The 22,090-nt window shown below is 38.2% G+C and overlaps 1 protein-coding gene across 3 annotated transcripts in view; it reads right to left on the bottom strand.

The window, feature by feature from the left end:
* CCDC186 (coiled-coil domain containing 186) overlaps positions 1-21,554 on the bottom strand; it is a 44,236-nt gene extending 22,682 nt beyond the window's left edge. The window contains exons 1-4 of one of the 3 annotated variants that reach the window (XM_081073529.1): positions 21,337-21,554; positions 15,318-15,438; positions 11,902-12,594; positions 7,048-7,174 (exon numbers count right to left, since the gene is read on the bottom strand). In XM_081073529.1, the coding sequence (XP_080929655.1) occupies positions 7,048-7,174; positions 11,902-12,560 (786 nt within the window). In that variant the 5' untranslated portion in view covers positions 12,561-12,594; positions 15,318-15,438; positions 21,337-21,554. Of the gene's footprint in view, positions 1-7,047; positions 7,175-11,901; positions 12,595-13,146; positions 13,279-15,317; positions 15,439-21,336 lie in introns of those variants that run through there. The other 2 variants (XM_081073528.1, XM_081073530.1) reach the window with 2 other exon arrangements.
* Between the last annotated feature and the right edge of the window lie 536 nt (positions 21,555-22,090).

The following is a 22,090-nucleotide window of genomic DNA, read 5'->3' as shown; positions in this document are numbered from 1 at the left end:
AAACACCTATCTGAAAAAACAAGAAAGCCTCTCAAATTCCATCTTAAGTCACTGGAAAAAGACGAGCAAACGAAACCTGAAGCCAATAAGAGGAAGAATTAATGAAGATTAGAGAGGGAAATAATGAAATAAAGAATAGAAAAATACAGAAAAATTAACAACAAAAATGTTTCTTTGAAAAGATCAACAAAATTGACAAACCTTTAGCTAGATTGATCAGTAGAATCTAAATGAAAGGCATGACCTTACAGAAATAAAAAGAATTATGAATGAATACCATGAACAATTTAATTTAGATGAACAATTTCTAGCAAAACTGTCTCAAGAATAGAAAATCTGAAGAGACCTATAATAAAGATATTGAGTTAGTAATAAAAACAAAACAAAAATACACACCAAGAAAAATTCAGGCCCAAGTGACTACACACGTAAATTCTACCAAACATTTAAAAAAATGCCATTTTTCACAAGCTTCTCCCCCAAAAGAAAAAACACTTATCAATTCAGTCTATTCGGTAAATACACCAAAACCAGCAAAGACATGACAAGAAAAGAAAGCTATAAGATCAGCATTTCTTATGAATATAAATGGAAAAATTATCAACAAAATACTAGCAAACCAATCCTGTAATATATATAATTATGCACCATGACCAAAGGAATTTTATTTATCCTTATAAGACTCGGCTGGTGTAACATCCGAAAATCAATTAATGTAATACACCAAATCAACAGAACACAAACCACATGATCATCTCAAAAGATGCAGAAAAAGCATTTGATAAAATTCAATACTCTTTCAAGTAAAAACATTCAACAAATTGGGAATAAAAAGGAACTTTTGATAAACAGCATGTGTGAGAAACCCACAGCTAACATTGTACGTTAATGGTGAAAGACTGAATACTTTGTCCCTAAGATCAGGAATGAGGACACCCATTCTTGCCACTTTTACTCAACATTGTACTGGATAGTCCAGAGGGCAATCAGACAGGAAATGAAATAAAAAGCACCCATATTAGAAAGGAAGAGGTAGAAATCTCTATATGTAGATGACATGATCTTGTATATAGAAAATCCTAAGAAATTCACACAAAAAAATTTAAAACTAATAAAGAGTTCAGGAAGGTTACAAAATACAACACAAAAAATCAATTGTTTCTATACCTTTGCAATTAACAATCTGAAAATGAAATTAAGAAAAGAATTCCATTTACAATAGCATCAAAAAGAATAAATTACCTAGAAATAAACCTAACAAAAAAACTGCAAAACTCACACTCAAAACTCCAAAACACTGTTGAAAGAAAGATCTAAATAAATGGCAAAGCATCCCAAGTTTGTAAATTGGAAAACTTGCTATTTCTAGGACGGCAATACTCACATTATTTTTCCGTTCAAAATGGTGCAGTAGGTAAATGCTGTGCTCACCTCCTCTCACAACCACATCAAAATTACCACTAAACTACAGAACCATCATGGAGTATCGCCTGAAGTCTATCTGAATTAAAGCCCTACAACTAAGGACATACAGAAGCATGTGACCATTAAAAATCAGGAGGGATATCTCAGCTGCGGAGATTCTCCACCCCAGAGAAGCAAGGGGTCCCAGTCCCACACCAGGCCCCCCTGCCCCACACCAGGTACCCCAAGCCCAGGGTTCCATTGCTGGGGAGAGAAGTCACCCTAATGACTGGCTATGCAAACCAGCGGAGGTTGTGACTGAGTGAAACTAGGGCGGCTGCAGTCTCAAGTGCTCCGTTTAAAGGGCCTCCACATAGACTTACTGATGGGCTGACACTCTGAGCTCCAGCACTGGGGCAGCAGCTCGAAAGCTGCCAGGGACATATGGGGCGGAACTGAATTGTCTGGCTTCAAGGTGAGGGATGGAGGGGCATCACTTTTCCGGACGAAGAAGCAAGCAGAAGCCATTATTTCGTTGTTGAGCCTTCGCCTCCCAGTGAGGAGGCATAGGCTGTCACCATATCTGAGTCTCCATCAACCTGGATAACACCGTTCTGTTCACTCCACCCTGGTGATTCCCTGACACCCCACCCAACCCAACTTCCAGGTACACTCAAGCCATTTCCAGTGACTTTTCTATACAACCTGTCTTGACTCATGCTGAGGACTTTCCTAGAATCTCTCAAAGGTTCACAAAACCCAAAATACACAGTATCTGGCTTCGGCATGTCCCATACCTCTAGCTGAGCAGCCCTAAGCCTGGCACTAGTGGCAGCAGCCTCAGTTCGCAGCTTGGCCTCTCAAGTCACCTCCAATCCAAGCGTGGGCATAGCCATCTGGGGATTGCTTTGTGGCCTATGCCAGGTGGCCCTGGGCAGGGCACAGCTATGCTGAACTTGGCCGGCAGCAGGGCCCCTCCCAGGAGGTCCTAGGGCTGGCACACCTGGTGGCCAGCTTCAGACAGAATTGGACCATCACCTAACCACCTCCAAGGATAACATACACAAAAGACAAACTGGGCAGGCACCAGAGCCCTGCTAAAGAGAATCCTGCTTTATAGGGTCAGGCCCTGCACCAAAGCCCATCCATTATAGTCATGGCCAGTCCTCACAACCAACCAGCCTGAGGGTCAATCCCTCCTACTGACATGCAAACAGCAACCAAGGCTCAATTACAACAGAAACACACGCACTCCCCACACAAGGGACACACCTGCAGCACCTGACTCTGATGACCAGGGAGACTGGGCCCCACAGAACATATACTATGTAAGGCAACTCATACTAAGACCAGAAGTCATAGCAGACCTACCTAATACATGGAAACAAACACAGGGAGACATCCAAAATGGGGAGACAAAGAAACGCGTCCCAAATAAGAGAACAAAACAAAGCTCCAGAAAAAGAACTAAACAAAATGGAGACTAAACAAAGAACTAAACAAAAAGCAATCTACCAGATGCAGAGTTTGAAACACTGGTTCTAAGGATGCTCAATGAACATAGAAAACATAAAAATGGACATAGAAAACATAAAAACCAGTCAGCAATAAAGAATACAGTAACTGTAGTGAAGAATACATTAGAGGCAATCAACCATCGATTAGATGAAAGAGGACTGAATTTAGAAGGTAGCAGAAAACACCCAAACAGAACAGCAAAAAGAAAAAAGAATCCAAAAAAATGAGGATAATTTAAGGGGCTCGGGGGATAACATCAAGTATACCAACATTCACATTATAGGGGGTACCAGAAAAAGAGAAAGAGCGAAAAACCGAAAACCTATTTGAAGAAATAATGACGGAAAATTTCCCTAACCTGGTGAAGGAAAGAGCAATCAGGTAGCGCAGAGTCCCAAACAAGATGAACTCAAAGAGGCCCACACCAAGACACATCATAATTAAAATGCCAAAGAGAGAATCTTAAAAGCAGCAAGAGAAAAGCAGTTAGTTACCTATAAGGGAAGTCCCATAAGACAACCAGTTGATTTCTCAACAGAAACTTTGCAGGCCAGAAGCACTGGCAAGAAATATTCAAAGTGATAAGAAGCAAGGACCTAACACCAAGATTATTCTACCCAGCAAAGCTATCATTTAGAATCAAAGGACAGATAAAGAGCTTCCCAGACAAGAAAAAGCTAAAGAAGTTCATCACCACCAAACCAGCATTACAAGGAATCTTAGAGGGACTTCTTTAAGATGAAGAAAAAAAGATAAACAAATGAATAAAATGGCAATAACTGTATATATATCAACAATTACTTTCAATGTAAATGGATTAAATGCTCCAATCAAAAGATAGGGTAGGATGGCTGAATAGATAAGAAAACAAGACCCTTACATATGCTGCCTACAAGTGACTCACTTCAGATCGAAAGACACACACAGACTGAAAATAAAGGCATGGGAAAAAGATATTTCATGAAAATGAAAACAAAATTTAAAAAGCCTGGGGTAGCAATATTTATATCAGACAAAACAGACTTTAAAACAAAGGCTATAACAAGAAACAAAGAAAGTCCCAATAATACCACATCAGGTATTTCTCTGAAGAAACCCAAAACACTATTTCAAAGGTACACGTGCATGAATATGTTCATTGCAGCATTGTTTACAAGGGCCAAGATGTGGAGACAGCCTGGATGCCTGTCAATGAGGAAGGGATAAAGAGGAGGTGGTACATATCTACAGTAGAATATTGCTCGGCCATGGAAGGCAATGGGTTCTTGCCATCTGCAGGGGTAGGAAGGACCTGGAGGGTACTGTGCTGAGTTAAGTATGTCAGACATAAAAAGGCAGATGCAATGCAGTTTTGCTTACATGTGGAATCTAAAGAACAAACAAAACAAACAAAACAGAAACAAATTCATAGATACAGAGAACATCTGATGGTTTCCAGATGGGAGAGGGGTTGGGGGCGTGGGTAAAAAAGGGGACGGGATTAAGAAGTACAAATTGGTTATTACAAAGTAGTCATGGGGATGTTGGGTATAGCAGAAGGAATTACAGGTAATATTGTAATAACTATGTATGCTGTCAGATGGGTACTAGATTTATTGGGGTGACAGAAGAGAGGGAGGTTGGGGGGCAGGGGGAAAAAGGTGAAGGCATTAAGAAGTACAAATTAGTAGTTACAAAATAGTCATGGGGATGTAAAGTGAAGCATAGGGAATATAGTCAATAATATGGTAGTAACTATGTATAGTGCCAGGTGGGTACTAGACTAGTCAGGGGGATCTTTTCTTAAATTATGTAAATGTCTAACCAGTATGCTGTACACCTGAAATTAATATAAAATAATATTGAATGTCAACTGTATTGAAAATTTTAAAAAGGAGGGAAAAATGTGAAGTGGAATAAAGGTTCAAATTCCCAGGTATAAAACAAGTAAGTCATGGGGATGTAATGTACAGCATAGGGAATAGAGTCTATAATATTGTGATAGTGTGGTATAGTGTTAGATGGTTGCTGGACTTACCAAGGTAATCACTTCTTTTGGTATATAAATGTCGAATAGCTAAGGTGTATACCTGAAATTAATATTGTATGTTAGCTATATTTTAATTAAAATCCTAAAAAAGGGAGGGAGTTGAAACCAGTCCTTGAAAAAATAAAAAAAGATGGTAACATTCACCCGCAAAGGAATCTATAGATTCAATGCAATTTCTAACAAAAACCCAGTTGACTTCACTATAGAATGACAAACTAATAATAAAATTCATATGGAAAAACAAGAAACTGAGAATAGTCAAACAATCTTGTAAAAGAAGAACAAAATTTGAGAACTCATACTTCCCAATTTCAAACCTTACCACAAAACAATAGGAATCAAGACAGTATGGTACTGGCATAATTATATATGTGTGTGTGTGTGTGTATATATATATATACATATATATATATACACACACACACATATATATATATAACAATGAAACAGTATTGAGAGTCTGGAAATAAACTCATATCAACTGACGTTCAGTAAGAATGCCAAGACCATTCAATTGAGGAAGAATAGTCTTTTCAACAAATGGTTCCGGGACAACTGGAAAACCATATATGTAAAAAAATGAATTTGGACCCTCACATCACACAAAATTTACTCAAAATGAATCAAGACCTGAATATAAAAAAGCCAAATTGTAAAACTCTTACAAGAAATTGTAAAACTCTTACAAGAAAACACCGGAATAAATCCTCATGATCTGGATTTGGCAATGGAGTCTTGCATATGACACCAATTGTATAAGCAATAAAATAAAAAAATAGATAAACTGGATAGCATCAAAATTTAAAACTTTTGGGCTTCAAAGTACACTATCAAGAAAGTGAAAACACAACGCACAGAATGGGAGAAGATATTTGCAAATCATATATCTGATAAAGGTTTATATTTCAAAATATAAAAATAACTACCAATAATTAAAATTTTTTTAAATGGGCAGAGAACTTAATTACTTAATAGACATTTACTCAGAAATATCTATTTAAGATATACAAATGACCAACAAGGATTAAAAAGAGATGTTTAACTTCACTGGTCATTAAGAATATGCAAATCAAAAACCATGACATACCACTTAACACCACTTAGGATGGCTACAATCAAGAAGTCCAAAAATAGCAAGTGTTAAAAAGGATGTGGAGAAATTGGAAACCTCATACATTTTGGGTTGGAATATAAAATGGTGCAGCCACTTAGCTCCTCAAAAAGTTAAATACAGAATTATCATTTGACCCAAAAATTCCACTCCTAGGTATAGGAGGAGAGGGGAGAGAGGGGAAGGGAGAGGAAAGAGAGAAGATGGGGAAGAAAGGAGAACGGAAGGACAAGGCTCAGGAAGCCAGCTAGCCAGATAAAAACCTTAAGTAGGAGAGCCAGTCTTCACAGTGTTGTTCACAAAATACTGACAAATGGAATCATATTAAACTACATATAAGCTTAAAAATATTCTAATGCCAGATATAAATATTAGGTAAAAATATTCTAATGCCAGACTTTAATTGGTAAAAGTTTAACTGCCAAATCAAATTGTCTTTTCTTCTCAGATTTCTATTATATGTAATAAAATGCAGTCACATATATCATATAAAAATATAAATTTACATAGAAGAAAAAAATCAGGCTATGATTCACACTTCATAAAGAGGATGTTTTATATACCAAGCAATCCTCTGCATTTGAAATACAATTTAATTTACACAACTTCAATTTATACATATATTTTCAGGAATGTATCTATTTTATAAATTGAAACACAGGCTTTGTGTTAAATTAAAAACTTTTTTCAATTACAGTTGACATACAATATATTAGTTTTAGGTCACAATATATTAGTTTCAGACATTTATATAACTTCCAAAGTGATCACTCTGATAAATCTAGTACGCATCTGACACCATCCATAGTTATTACAATATTATTGACTATATTCCTTATGCTATACATTACATTCTCATGACGGTTTTATAACAGGCAATTTGTACTTCTTAATCCTTTCACCTTGCTCACCCATCTTCCCAACCCCCTCTCCAATCTGGCAACCTGAAATATAGTCTTTAAAGATTACTCTTTGTCTTTTATACCTGTTTAATTGTGTTCATATGCTGCTTCTCTGTTTCTGTTCTTTTTTTTAATTCTTCTCTTAAATTGTCTTTTTCTGAACAAATGTCTAAGATGAGCTCCTGATGCTTCTTATTTTCTTTAATTAACCTAAATATAAAAAGGTCCGTGTAAGTAAAACAATTTTAAAAGATGTGGAATATGATCTGTTTATGGATTAGGTTGTAGATACTTACGATTAATAAATCATCATTTTGTATACTTTACAACACATTCTCTGGCCAGTCGGACTATTAACATTTTCCTAGAAATGTGTGTATTTCAAATCAAGTGAAATATAAAGATAAAAAAAACATACTCTGTTATGTCTTTGGGCATCTCAATTATGCACTTCAGCCCTTCAGCACTTGAACTCCTTCAGATCAGTGACTCTCAACCAGGGCAAATCTGCCCCTCCAGGCATTTGTCTGGAGATATTTTTGGTTGCCACAGCAGGGGTGGGGGTTACTACTGTGTTTCCTCAAAAATAAGACCTAGCCGGACAATCAGCTCTAATGCATCTTTTGGAGCAAAACTTAATGTAAGACCCCGTCTTATTTTACTATTAAGACCTGGTCTTATATAATTTAATAAATATAATATAATACAGGGTCTTATATTAATTTTTGCTCCAAAAGACGCGTTAGAGCTGATTGTCTGGCTAGGTCTTATTTTTGGGGAAACAGGATACTGGCTTTCTGTGGGTAGAGGCCAGGAATGCTGCTGAATATCCTACAATAAACAAGACCAGCACCCCCTCACTCCCGCCCCCAAAGCAAAGAATGAACTGCCCCTAATGTCAACAGTGCTGAAGTTAGGAAATCTTGCTTTAGATTTTAAGAACACTTTATTCTAGTAGTTATAGAAGACTAATCAATATAAAATAACAAAAGTTTAAGCAGAAGTCTCATTTTCAGTACCTTAGAAAACTGTAAGTAAAACCTTAAAAATTACCTGCAAAGTACTTAGAACTATAAAATAGTAAGAAGGTTAACAGCTGATATTTCAGGATTCATAGTCACAGGTATTACTTAACAGTTATTGCACAAATATTATTTACTAAGTTTAACTTTAAGTGCATTATTTCATTTAATATTCAAGTTATGAAACTAATGTCTATGAAATTATCTGTTTTATGAATAACAGAAAAACACCTGAAGCCTAGAACTTGTTCCAGGTCATTAAGTTAGTAAGTGGTTGAACTGAGATTTCGATCCAAGTGTCATTTCATAGCCCACGCCTTTCCATCTTCTACTTTGAGGATCTCTCATTCACCCAACCAATGTTTACTGGGTACCTACCATGTACCTATACTATTCTGTATTCTAAGACTACGTCTGCAAACCGTCCCTGCCCACATGAAACTTATATTCTAAGGGAGAATATTAAAATAAACAACAGATATATAAGAAAATGTCAGGCGGTCATTAAGTCCTATTAATTAAACTAAAGGAGGGCAGGAGGACAGAGAGAACGAGCTGGGATTTTTAGCTAAGGTAGTCAGGGTAGGCCTTTTTAAGGACACAGAAATGCAGAGAGGAAACAAGCCCTGCAAATGTTTGAGAAAGAGAAAAACTAGCATGCAAGTTTATTCAAGCCTTTTTTGTCACTCGTTTAACTTAGATTATTTATGTGATTAAGGTGTATACTCAATTTGTTGCAGAAACACAAGAATCCTGGCCATAGTGCGTAAGTAAACAATTTAGAGAGGGAAAGGTGAAGAGCAGCAAGCCCTCAAATTGTTATATGCCAAACGGACATCATATACACAAACTGTTCTTAATTAACAATTCTGGTTGGTACACTGGACAATAATTTTGATATTAGAAAATAGGGCAATGGACGTATAAACAAAGACATTTACTTGGAAATAACGCATTCATGACCATTTAAGCCAAACAAATGGAAAAGGCAGATATCTTTGCAGAAAATTAAATGAAGGAAAAAGGAAAAAATTTAGTTTTTTTACAGCTGACCTAAGTCACAAAACATTTTAATTTGGAATTAAAAATATTACGTGTATAACAAAAGATTAACTTAGATTTCAAATGACAGTATCCAACATTTGTATAATGCCTTAATATCCACAAAACAATCCCATCAGGTAAGTATCATCTCCCCCTTATCTGGATAAAAAATCTTTGACTCAGAGAGGTTGGTTTGGCCAATGAAACACAGCTTGCAAGTGGCAGTGGGAATTTTCCAACTCTGGGCTTCTGACCAGAATTGTGCATACCCCAGTCCACATACTGCCACTGTTCAGACAAGAGAGAGTAAAAAAGATTAAAAATATTAGGAATATAGTGGAAAATTAACAGCTTGTAACTAGTTCATTTCAGATAACCATATTAAAAATCCTCTGAAGCTAGACTAATTAAGGCTCAGATTTTAACTTTGCCATTTACTAGCACGTGACCTTGAACAAACTGCTTAATCCACCTGTGCTTCAGGTACAGGTGAGAATAATAGTTCATACTACACAGGGATTTTATAGTAGAATAATAGTTCATACTACACAGGGATTTTGTGAGGAGTCCATGAGTTAACACACATAAAGTGCCAGGCACAAAATAATGAACAGCATGTGTTTGCTGCTTTTATTAGTAAATTTACATCTTATAATTTACAAGAGAGGCATGAAGTGGTTAAGAGTCTAGATCTAAGGAAAGTGGGAAGAGGCATCAGGGACAATCTCAAGAGAAGGTCTAAAAGAATAGATAGAGACAGCAGGAAAGTGAGGAAGTTATCCTGAAAAGTAAGAATGGCAGAAACACTGATGGTTAAAGTACAAAGTCATATAGTTTATTCATAATAGAAGCATTCCAGTAAGAATAAAAGTAGGAACAGCAGCCATTAGCTTTCAGTAGTATTAATAAGGCCTTGGAGTCAAGAGATACTTGTACTCATGTTCACAGCAGCTTATACACAATAGCCAAAAGGTGCAGCAACTCAAATGCCCACTGAAGGACAAATGGGTGAACAAAATATGGTAGACACATACAATGGAATATTATTCAGCTTTACAAAGGAAGGAAATTCTGACACATGCTACAACATGGATGAACCTTGAGGACATCTGCTAAGTGAAATAAGCCAGTCAAAAAAGGCAAGTTACTGGGTGATTTTATTTATATGAAGCATCTAGAGAAGTAAAGGTCTTAAAAACAAACTACAGTTGACCCGTGAACAGTTTACGGGTTGGGGTACCAACCTGGTACAGTTGAAAACCCATGTATAACTTTTCACTCCCCTAAAACTTAACTACTAATAGCCTACGGTTGACCGTAAGCCTTACTGGTAATATAAGCAGTTGATTAACAGGCATTTTGTTTGTCATATGCATCATATACTGTATTCTTATAATAAAGTTAGATAAAAGAAAATATTAAGAAAATCATAAGGAAGCGAAAATACATTTACAGTTCTGTCAGTATTTATTGAAAACATTCTGCATAGAAGTGAACCTACATAGTTCAAACTCATGTTGGTTGAGGGTCAACTGTAGAATAGCGGTTGCTAGGGGCTGGGGGTAGAATAAGGGAGTTGTTTATTGGGTACGGTTTCAGATTCGCAAGATGAAAAAGTTACGGAAATCAGTTGCACAATAATGTGAATATAATATACTTAACACTACCAAACTGTATACTTGAAAGTGGTTAAGTTCGTAAATTTTATGTTATGTGTATTTTATCACAATTTAAAATAAAAATTAAAAAATAGAAAAAAAAGGAGGGCTCTGGATGACAAGAGATTCAAGTTCATTGCATAAACCAACAAAGGATGAGCTCATTTGGGAAAGACTGATCCACTGAGCAAGATAATCTGGAAGAGTCAAGACCAGAAGCAAGTTGATCATTACAAGCCAATTACATGTCCAGCAATATTTGCATTATGGTATAACTTCTTCTGTCATCCTCCTCTGGTATGTAGACTTCCTCCTCCCCTTTCTCTAAACACACTTCCCATTCCAATGTTTTTTTAAAGTTTCATTTTATAAAAGAGAATCAGTCTGTATTTTAGTGAAGGCTAGCATGTTTTATTTTCTTCTCTTCAAGGTTTTAAGAATACCTAAACATACGCATCACCTTCCATATGTTTATCTAAAATAAAAATACAAGGTGATATAATATTATTAGGAAATGATAAAGTGAAATTATCCTCTTTAAAATAGAAATTAACTCCACAAATCCAAGAAGTCTAAAAATAACTATGTTCCTATCTAGTAAATGATAATCAACCAATTCTTCTGTTCTCTGAATTTTAATTTTTAAACCAATGAATTTACAATGGGGATTTTAAGAATGATTTTTTAAATTTTATGACTTCTCATTTCCTTCTGAATTTCTTAGTTTTGACAATATTATGCTCTACATTCTTTCAAAACTGAAAAATCTGAGCTGTTTCCAGGAATATTTTGAGATCTCTAATGAACTTACACTAGTTAATAAAGTATTTCTTTAGACTTACATATTGACAAGTAAAACAGAAATTTTGAATCATATTCAAAATACTGACTTTATATATACCTATGTTTACATATATATATATGCTAATATATGACAGGTATATAATTCATAATATATACAAAAACACTGATGCATACTATTATTTCTAAAATAATAAAAATAAAATACCACATTCTAAAAAAACAGGCGTATATTAAATAACTGGACAAACTTGATATTTGCTCAATTATTCAGTGAATACTATTTTTTGATCAACTACAATGTACATGGCTCTACTGTGGAATTAAAAGTGGACAGTATGATATCTTCCTTTAAAGAATGCCATCTTTAATCCCTGTGGAAAAAAATAACCTGAAAGAATAAAAAACTTACTTCTTTATGGTGTGTTCCTGCTGCAAATACTTATCTTGCACACACTTTTCAAACATAATTATTGCATGTTCTCCCTTATTCATTCCATTTGGTACTTGGTGTTCTGCAAAATCCGTAGATAAGAGTTCAGATTCTATTTCTTCCAACAAATCTTCTGATGCTGAAACAGTCTTTATTTCTGAAATAAGTTTCTTGGTGCAGTCTGTATCATAGGGACTCTCTGAATAAGTCTTCTGACTAGCTGCTTCTGTAAATGTAGATGACCTTAATTCCTCCAATATTTGAGTTACTGTCTGTTCTGTTTCATTTGTTTTTGAAACTTGTTTTGTAAAATTGCCACCAGGAAAATTAGTTATTTGTTCTGAATTTTCTGGGCATATATTTGTTTTAGCACAAGAATCCTCACCTCCACCATGATCTGCAATATAATTTTCCTGTGCTTCAGTTTGATTATTGTGTTCATTAGGCTTACATAAAGTTTTATCAAAGTTTAATGACAACAGTTTAGACTCATTTTCTAAGCTGCTGTTTTCATCACCAGAAAATGAGTTGCGTGAGTCTTCCTTTAATTCAGATGTTTTCCCAGTATTTTTATCAGAAGAAATGGCGGCTATATTCTCTTTCTCTGACATGCTGACTGGCACCAATTCACTCTGCATTTCTTCAAATGTGCTCCTGATCTTCGTTTTGCATCTAAGAAAGTCAAAACATCAAAATTAAAAAAAAAAGAAAAAGGTTTTTTTTAAACCAAGACACCATATATACTTGCATATATTCCATGATAGGAAATAACTGAAGTCACAAATTTTACTGCTAATAATTCTTTTAAAAGCCATTTCTTGAGGGAAAAAAGAATGGGACCGACAACCCAAATGTGCCACAACTAGTGGATACTCCAAAGTCTCATTCTCTTTCCCCCTTCAATTCATTCATACAACTCCACTTCAGCTGCAGTGTGGCATTTCTCAATCACCCCTATTAAGAAGTTGGGTCTGGAATATACTAGTAACTGGAAAAAATTAGTGCCAAAGAATTGTTTAGCTAGAACTCTTTCAGCTCCATGAGAGGAAAATGATTATCTCAAGAATCAGTAAGAAAACAGTGGGGAAATAAGATAGCAATGAAAACACCAGACAGGAAATTACAAATCAAGATAAAAAAATGCACATTAATGATAACAAAAATGTACTGAGAAGGAAAACTAAACAATAACAAAACACAGCTATCTATAGTCCAGATACCTACAGCTTAGCTGAAAGAAGTTAGGGTATAAAGGACTCCTGACAGGAATTCGTTTTTCATCTAGGCAAGGATCTAGAAGTTCCATGGTGGTTCCCAAACATGCTCATCATGAATAAAGAATGTTTAGTGCAGTTCAAATGGAGGCCAATATGCACCGCCTAGGCCATAAAAGCAACATTTACAAAACTAACTCAACAACCTTAATACATTTGTATGCTATTCATGAGGGTTACTATTATTCTTGAAAATAAGTCAACTTCACAAATTATCCTGAAACGGATAAATATAAAACATTCTACCAATCTTGAAAAAGAATTGTCAACCTCTTTTATCAGGTATCAACAAAGACGCACAGGGTAGATGTTTTATTGGAGTCACATGAGGTGGGATAAAAATGTGCAAATCATAGTTTTGACAGAAACTAGAAAAGAAATAATTCCAGATGAAAGGTGTACTTCTAGGAAACAAAAGAAAGATTAAATTTTTGAGTAACAGAAAGATACATGCTCATGTAAGTCTATGATGGAGGTTGTGGTCAGATGGTGAAAAAGCGGTAAGAAGGTGGTGAGGTAGAATTCTCAGCATGATATGCAGGAGTGAATTTTGTTAAGGATAATACATCATGATCGACTTGTATATTCTTGATTACACTATAGAGCTTCTAGCATACAGTACATTCTCAAATATTTGTTCAATTAAAACACAGAAGTGACAGGATAAAACTAATATTTGAGGAACACTATTCTTGGAATGCAGAAAATAGGAAGAATAATTCTAAGAAAGGAAAAGATGACCAGCTTATTTGTCAAATACCGTTTTTTAGTTTAGACTGCCCTTTGAGGTATAAACTAATATAGTCATGGCCTTAATACCATGAATTACATAGTTGTAGGACATATTTGCAAACAACGAAATAAAAATTATCATAATTATTATGTGTGTGTGTGTTATAACTAAGGCAAAACCCACACTAGTATTAAAGGTTTGCATTAGACAATACAAATAAATGTAAGTTAATAAGAGACCTCAAAGTATGCTATATTCCAAAGTCTAGGACAAAGTAAAATCATTCTCAAACAGGGGCATTATCCACCTACATTAGCTTCCCCAAAGTAACTCACTTTAAGATATAATTTGAGACACTGTTGCTGCTGAATTTGAAATCTTAATTTAGAAATCAATTTCAAAACTAACCAAAAAAGTGGTTTTAAACATCATAACTGGTCTGTGCTGTATCAATGTAAGTAGAACTCAGAGCTGACCAAAACGTAATGGTTAGCAAATAAAAACATCTATTTGAGAGTAAGTCTACACATGCATTGTGACTCTCCAGCATAGATAGAGAAGTGAGAAAAAACCTTTTATCATTCGAGAACTTTATGAATCTTGCCTGTGTCTGTCAGAAAAGCATTAAGCAACTGTTGGTTATTATCCTCTCATCCAGCTTTCATATTCCCCAGGATTGGGTTCTTAACTTTATTTTCCCTCCCAGAATTCATCCACTTTGTAACTTGAATCAACAACTCAGTTGACACCTGCATTAATTACTTTCAGTTCCAAGTTGATACAGGTAATGAGTTATTTTTACCTTCGTTTTCACTCTATATGTCAAAACCTCCACCTGAATATAGGTATTTCCATTGAATGTTCTACCATAACCTCACATTCAAACCGGCTAAACCCAAAATCATAATAGCTCCTATAATTGAGTAACCCCAGCTAATCTTTTCTATTTCTGTCGATGGTATCATTTTCTTTAGTCATGACTCCTTCCTTTTCTTTGCCCTCTTATGTTTACCAATTTCATGTCTCCTCCACTCATACCTACTCTTTTCTACTTTCACTGTCCCCGACCTGCAACCCAGCCTCGGCCTTATCACTTCATGCCTGAAAACTGGAATTGTTGGTTTCTCAATCTCACTCCATTCCTCCCTCCTGTTTTCCTTCCTGCAACTCCAAGTGAAGAAGCAAAGAGGTTAATGGAAGGGAAAGTAACTTGAAAGCCTTAGGGCAAGTGTCACCCAATCCAGAGAAGGGGTCCAAGTGTGTACTACGTTGGGTCTGCAAAGGGAGAACAGGGGCTGCCCTATGAAGTGGGTCCTCAATGGCAGAAGGGGCCAGGAAGCTACAACATTACACCTAAAAAATCCACACACCACTTCCACAAAACCCACCATTAAATGCAACCAGATGAACTGGAGGTCCAGGGCTCTCTCTTCCCTCCTTAGAGGTTCAGGTAATGAGAATTCTGTCCCCAGTGGCTGGTCTTCTGCCACTAACTCCAAAAAGGGTTAGCTAGAGAAAAGAGAGGGGACATATTTTAGAGCCAGATTATACCTCCTCTTCTACATTCCAAGTCACTGGGAACTAACAGCTTCAACCTTTCAAGGGAGAAGAATGTGTTTGTTTTTTGTTGCTTGTTTTTGTTTTCTAAATGATTGAAACCTCTCTTAATTTCTGGAATGTTTTCTCTAATAATCAAAAGTGGAAGAAAAGTTATATCAAATTAAGACGTTATTCCTCTGCACTTCAGAAAAAAGTGGAGGGGAGATGGGGGCATTTTACACAGTTATGATAGAAGACCCATTAAGGAAAAAAAATAAAACCTTTTCATGTTTATACCTCAGAATTGTGATTCCTCAGTAAACCAGTTGTACTACTTTTCCAATCTTATCTCACAACACATTCCTAAAATCCTAATACTTCACTCTATTCTCCTAGTTCCTGACTAGCCTACTCAAGATTCCTCCAATTTGCATATTAACATTTTCATGGCTTTGCTCCTATCCAAAATGTCCTTCCCTTCAGTCTATCTAAAGCCTACTTACCGTGTTTCCCTGAAAGTAAGACCTAGCGGAACAATCAGCTCTAATGCGTCTTTTGGAGCAAAAATTAATATAACCCGGTCTTATGTTATAGTAAAATAAGACCGGGCCTTATATTAATTTTTGCTCCAAAAGACGCATAGAACTGATTGTCCGGCTAGGTCTTATTTTCGGGGAAACACGGTATATTTAAAGGACTGATTCTAGTGCCACATCTTCCTCCCAATTTTCCCTCATCGCAAGTACAAAAATTATCTCATGTTAATGAAAACATACTACATTTATACTTATCAAGTACACAGTCACAGCCTTTCTTGTGACATTTCTTTTAAATGATCTTTACTTACAAGGAGGAGAATGTTTATCCTGAACTGAATCAAACTTCTTAAATCTCAAACAATAGTAAATAGATAAATAATCTAACAAATACATTCTCTACTCCATTTACACTCATTCTTGCAAATGCTGTTCAGTGGTTCTCAATGAGGATGGGACCCACTGGGTTTACACAATCTGGGGGACTGAACAGCACATTTAGTGGGTGGGAATCAGGCTGTAAGAAGACTCACAATGTGCAAAACAGTACAGAGCAACAAAAATCTGTCTCATTGTGCTGGATATTCATTTGGATAAAAAAATAAAACACCGGCTTTACAATTGCCTCAGCTTAGACTCTGTTTTACTACTTTAATCTGTTTTACTCCTATAAATTAAAGACTTACTATAACCTCAAAATACAAGTACTTTCTGTACTGCTGCTCAGTGATAAGCCAATGACCTTTGAAAAAGTCTTCATATAAACGGGCATCTGACAACCACTTTAGCTTTCAAATTTAGTTTTCCGATGCTCAAATGAATACTGATTAGAGGCAAAAGGAAAAGGAGAGGGGTTAACGAAGATCTATGTGTATATATGTAACAAAACCATCACCAAAGGTTAAATAACTATTATATATAAGAACAGTGGGGGACGGGGAGCCACATGAGCTTGATTATGTCCAGGATGAACCAGGTGGAAAAACAGTCAGCTGAGTCCTCGTGTGGGTCTCCAGTGGACAGGACAGCTGCTGATATTGGCCAATTTAGTTGCTGTCCAAGCGTTTTTGGAGAAGGGGTTGGGGGTGGTGGGGGCATTGCCATCAAAGCTACTACAGATGAAATAGTCTAGAAGCAGACTGAAAAAGCTGGATGTAAAACTAGACACTTGTTTACAAGATTGTTTTAATTAAGAAGTGCTTGTATAAATTAAATTCACACATATATAGATATAGTGATTACAATTATAGATTACAATATATGTTGCTTTTTTGAGGTAAAAAAATAACATGGGTTATTTGACTTTAGAAACTATAACTCATTAGGAGGAAATACTGTATTTAAAATTTTAGCACAGACACAAAATTCCTCTTAACTCAGCACTTTCCCCCCCCAGAGTTATTTTTGTTTCTGACACAATACTACAGGACCAATTCACACTTCAAAATTGTTTCAGTGGAGTGAGAACTGGTTTCGCTCTTACTGGAGCTCATCAGCTGTAGGCAACTGGTCAAGAAACATTTGTTATTTGCCTTAAAGAAACCCATTATCCACTTTGGATTTTATTTCTTAATGGAAGAACTTGTATATCTATAAAATCATTTCCATACAAGAGCCATATAAATGAAAATACTGTCTTTAACAGCTTTTAGAACTATTTCTTGTTTCCCCAGTAAATTAGTAGTATAAACAACAAAAACTTGAAACACTTGTTCAATAAATTGCAAATACAAATGAATCTAATCCACAGATATTTGGTAAAAAGTTATCAAACACGCTTCATACAAAAGTACCAAGTCAGAAATACATTTCCAAACCAGGTATTAATTAATTCATTCACCAAGTATATATTAAGCATGTATTATGTGCAGGTACTGCTTTTTGTGTTGAGAGCATAGCAATAAATAAAGTAGTCTTCTTTTATGGAATTTACATTCTGGTATAGTGGATCAATACATAAAAACTGTTAAATTTTTTACTCTGGGTTTCCATTATTTTAATTTGAAGGTCTCTCAGTGTTCCATCAGAAGCTATATAACATATGCATGAGTTTTTTTTTAAGTCCAACAGAAAAATGTAACTGTTCTGCATAATATTATTTACAACAAACTGTAAATGTTTAAATTACGAACTATACCATTTGAGTCTCAATAAGCATTTCTGTTCTTCAATATCATGGTTTACCATTCTTCGAAGGACAAGTACACTGAGAGCGTTTTTACATATTCCCCAAATACACTTTGAAAGCAGCGTAAACAAAAGAATACCTTATCTTGCTGACCAGTTCAAACAAGGTCCTGACATGGCAATTACAGTCAGAAGGAATAAATTAAATCAGAAAAGCATCCACAGTCCAACATAATCATATCATGACTCCCAAGTAACTAATTTTTAATAGACATTAACTTTAAAATACAGACTTACCTGGATAATTTAAAATATAGAATAAAATTAAAGAACAGAAAAGAACCTTTGTAAAAAACATGAAAACCTTGTTTCACATGACGAAAATATCTGACACGGAAGTTCATAGAAGGTGAATTTATGCAAATCAAGTTCTACTTTTAAAGATTAAAAACTGAGCTGGCTATTTCAAAGAATTCTAGATTAGTTCAATAAAAGGGAAGATATATTTTGTAAAGTTGTCACATTCTAATTAAGCTTTTGGGTAATATTTAATTTTAATATATGGTTTCCTTTACATGATATATATCACTAGATTTTAAAAGTTGCTTTTAGTTCACCAGTTTAAAATGTATGTTATATGAGGCCAAGGTCAATTATCCCTGTGGGGGGGTTGTTAATCTTTGCACCCAAGACTAAGGGCAGAGTGAATTTTACCCCCCCCCCCCACACACACACACACACACACACGATGTTAAAAAGACAGACATAGGGCAACAGATGCAGCAGGATCTTCCCCACTCCCAAATAGTACCAAAGCCTGTGACAGAGTAACAGAAGAGAAATTATGATCCATCAAGAGTCCAGCAAAAGAAGGTAAGTGACCACATCGTGTATTATATTACCAAGTTATATGTCATAGTAACAGTCTGGCATCTTAAATCCATGCAATTTTATATATCTCTAAGAATAAGTTTTAAAGCAGGAAGTTATTAACATAGAAATCTTATTTTGAAGCTACACGTACAGAGCTCACCATTTAAATTTTAATGAGTCTAAAAAACATGGAAAGTATTTTCAGCTAATTTTTGTTTCCAAACCTGGAAATTAAAAGAAGGAATTGACCTGCAGTTCCCTTTTCAAAAGGAAGGCTAATAACTTTTTAAAAATTAAAGATAAGTTGTAAGTCTACCTTGTATTAAGGAGTTCTACTGTGTTTCCCTGATAAGACATAGCTGGACCATTAGGTCTAATGCATCTTTTGGAGCAAAAATTAATTTAAGACCCAGTCTTAATGTAAGACAATATAAGACTGGGTCTTATGTAATATCAGACCGAGTCTTACATTAATTTTTGCTCTGATGGACGCATTAGAGCTGATGGTCCAGCTACGTCTTATTTTCAGGGAAACGTGGTAGTTAATGTTTAGATTTTAAACCACCTTTGCCTTGGGCTTGGTTAATCTGATATGACGTAATTTACCAAAAAATATATTATTCATTAGCACTTAACTACATCATCATCCTTACAGCAGACTATCAGTTCATGTATCTTAATGACAGACAAATACATTCACGATCCAAACAATACTTACCATTCAGGGGTCTGAGTTCCACTTTGTGTGTATTGCCCCTTCACCCCAATAGTTTTCCTTTTGTTTACTTCTTAGCCCAAATAGATTTTTAAGTCTCAGTAACTGAGACAGTTCAAAGGACAAGTTTGAAATAATATAACATTAGAGGGTTATTTGTAAATTTAAATGATCTATGTCCCCACTGTTGCCCTGAAATTAATACTAACTGTATCATTCACAGTACTGTAAGCTCAGTGACATATTTGTGAGACACTCAAAAATTGGCTTCCAATTAAGGCTAGAGGGAAGGCATAAAGGAAAACCCTAAATTTTATTTAAAAAAAACCCAAAACAAAACAAAACACCGCAGAACTTCAGGTCAAGGAGTTTCTACCGTGAAACTCTTGGATGAACTGGGAAAGGCAGTGCAGACGACCAGACATGCTTCGCAGGGAAAGGTGACTTTTCTAAGTCTGCAAATAAGGCCCATCACCTCTCCGGGAAGAGCCCGAACACCGCTGCTCTGTTGTACCCGCGCTCCACAACCTCAGCACGCAGCTGTACACAGACGCTTGTAAGGTAAACGCAGTACGCAAGGATCACCAGTGACGCTGTCATCGTGCAGCCTCAAAGAACGTCTCAGGTTCACGGGTGACGGAGTAAAAGGGTAAAGAGTGGGTACTGCGCTGTGTGCTTCTGTTGTGTTAGCAATTAACGACTGAAACGCCAGTGACACTCCGGAATCGCCACTGTTTGAAGAAACCTTCGCGTCCGCAGGCGGGTACCGGGAATGAGACAGGGGCTTACACACGCCATCAGTAGCACCACCACGCGGGCGTCTCCAGGTGCGTCCCGCAGTGACCGCGTACGCCGGCCTTTCTGCACGCCATGCACACACACCTCCACATGTATGTGCGCGTGTGTGTGTGAACGCGCGCTCTGCAAACGCCGCGGTCCCGATCCACTGCACGTGGTCCCGAGACAAAACCCCGACAAGTGACACCGCCGGGCATCCGGGGGCACACGGCGCGCGCGCGGAGAAACCTGCCCCGACGCCCGGGACGCCCGCCGGCGTGTTCTGACCACGCCGCCTGAGCCCACGGGTAAGACGAGCTCCCGTGGGGGGGGGCGGGCTGCGCCATCCAGGCGTGACGCCTCCCGACGCGGGCCTGTTTCTCCCCAGATGGAGGTGCCACTACGCGCCGCACTTAGTAAGCGCCGTCTCCAAGTGACTCAGAGGCGCACGAGCGGCGGTGTTTGCGGGGGGGTAAGGAGCCGCCCCCACGGTGACCACACACACACACACACACACACACTCGACGTGTACGGACGGAAAGAAACGCGCGGCGGAGGGGACGAACGACCGCCGAGCAGGCCGGGCTGAGCCGCAGCGCCCGGGCACCGGGAGGCCAGGCCACGGGCCGCGCCAACCGCCTTCGGCCGCCGCCTCCCCGGGGGCCCGGGACCCGGGGCGAGGAAGGAGGAGAAGGGACGGCGAACTCCGTGCTCCAGCGCCCGCCTCCCCCACCAGACGGAGAGCTGCCGGGCACTCGCAGGGCGGCGCGCGAGGGGGGCAGCCCCGCCGCGCCGACACCGAGACGCCCCGACCGGCCCCGGGCGCCCCTCAGCACTCACCCCCCTTCTGCGAGCTGCAGGCCGCACCCCTAGCGAGGGCGCTGGAGCTCCGGCTGAGGGAACACCTTCTCCATGCCGGGGTGCGGCAGAACGGGAGATGTGGGAGGCGGTGGAGGGGAACCGCCAGCACCGCGCTCTCTCCACCGCGGCTTCCCCAAACCCCCGCGGAGCTGACACATCAACAAAGATGGCGGCGACGCCGAAGCCGGCCCCGCTACAGCTGAGGGGGCGGAGCTCCCGGGCGAAGCCAATCAGCGCCTGGCGGCCGGTGTGACGCAATGCTCCTGGCGGCCGGTGTAACCTGTCCGCCCTGCGAGAGCCGGCGCAGCACCGCCTCCAGCCCCCGCAGCGGCCAGCCGGGCACTGGGATTCGCTGCGCGCACACGCCCCCGCGAAGCCGGCTTTCCGGCGGCAGGTCCTGCCCTACCTCTGAAGCCCCTCCGGGACTCAAGCGAGTTCTTTCGTTCTGTGGGACGCGCTCCTCGTACTTTGGCCTTTCCTCGCATTAGTCAGGAGCAGAAAGCAATAACAGAGAAGTCGAAATTATGGCTTCCCGGCTCGGATGCACAAGCCTTGCACCTGGCGTAGGCGGGGTCAGCAGTAGAGTAGCCTACCGGCCCCTCTGACCACTCAGCCCTGGGAGGGGCTCGGGGTTGCCATAGCACCGCGTTGGTGTTCGCGGCGGGGAGCACCTGCTCCAATTGTTTAATAATAAACTTGGGGCGTTCGCCTCTGGCCCGCGACGGGAGCACCT

This window comes from Rhinolophus hipposideros (genome assembly GCF_964194185.1).
Source record: "Rhinolophus hipposideros genome assembly, chromosome: 15".
In the NCBI taxonomy this organism is placed as follows: Eukaryota; Metazoa; Chordata; class Mammalia; order Chiroptera; family Rhinolophidae; genus Rhinolophus; species Rhinolophus hipposideros.
Note: the sequence above shows the minus strand (reverse complement) of the source record. Positions and strands in the feature narration are given on the sequence as shown.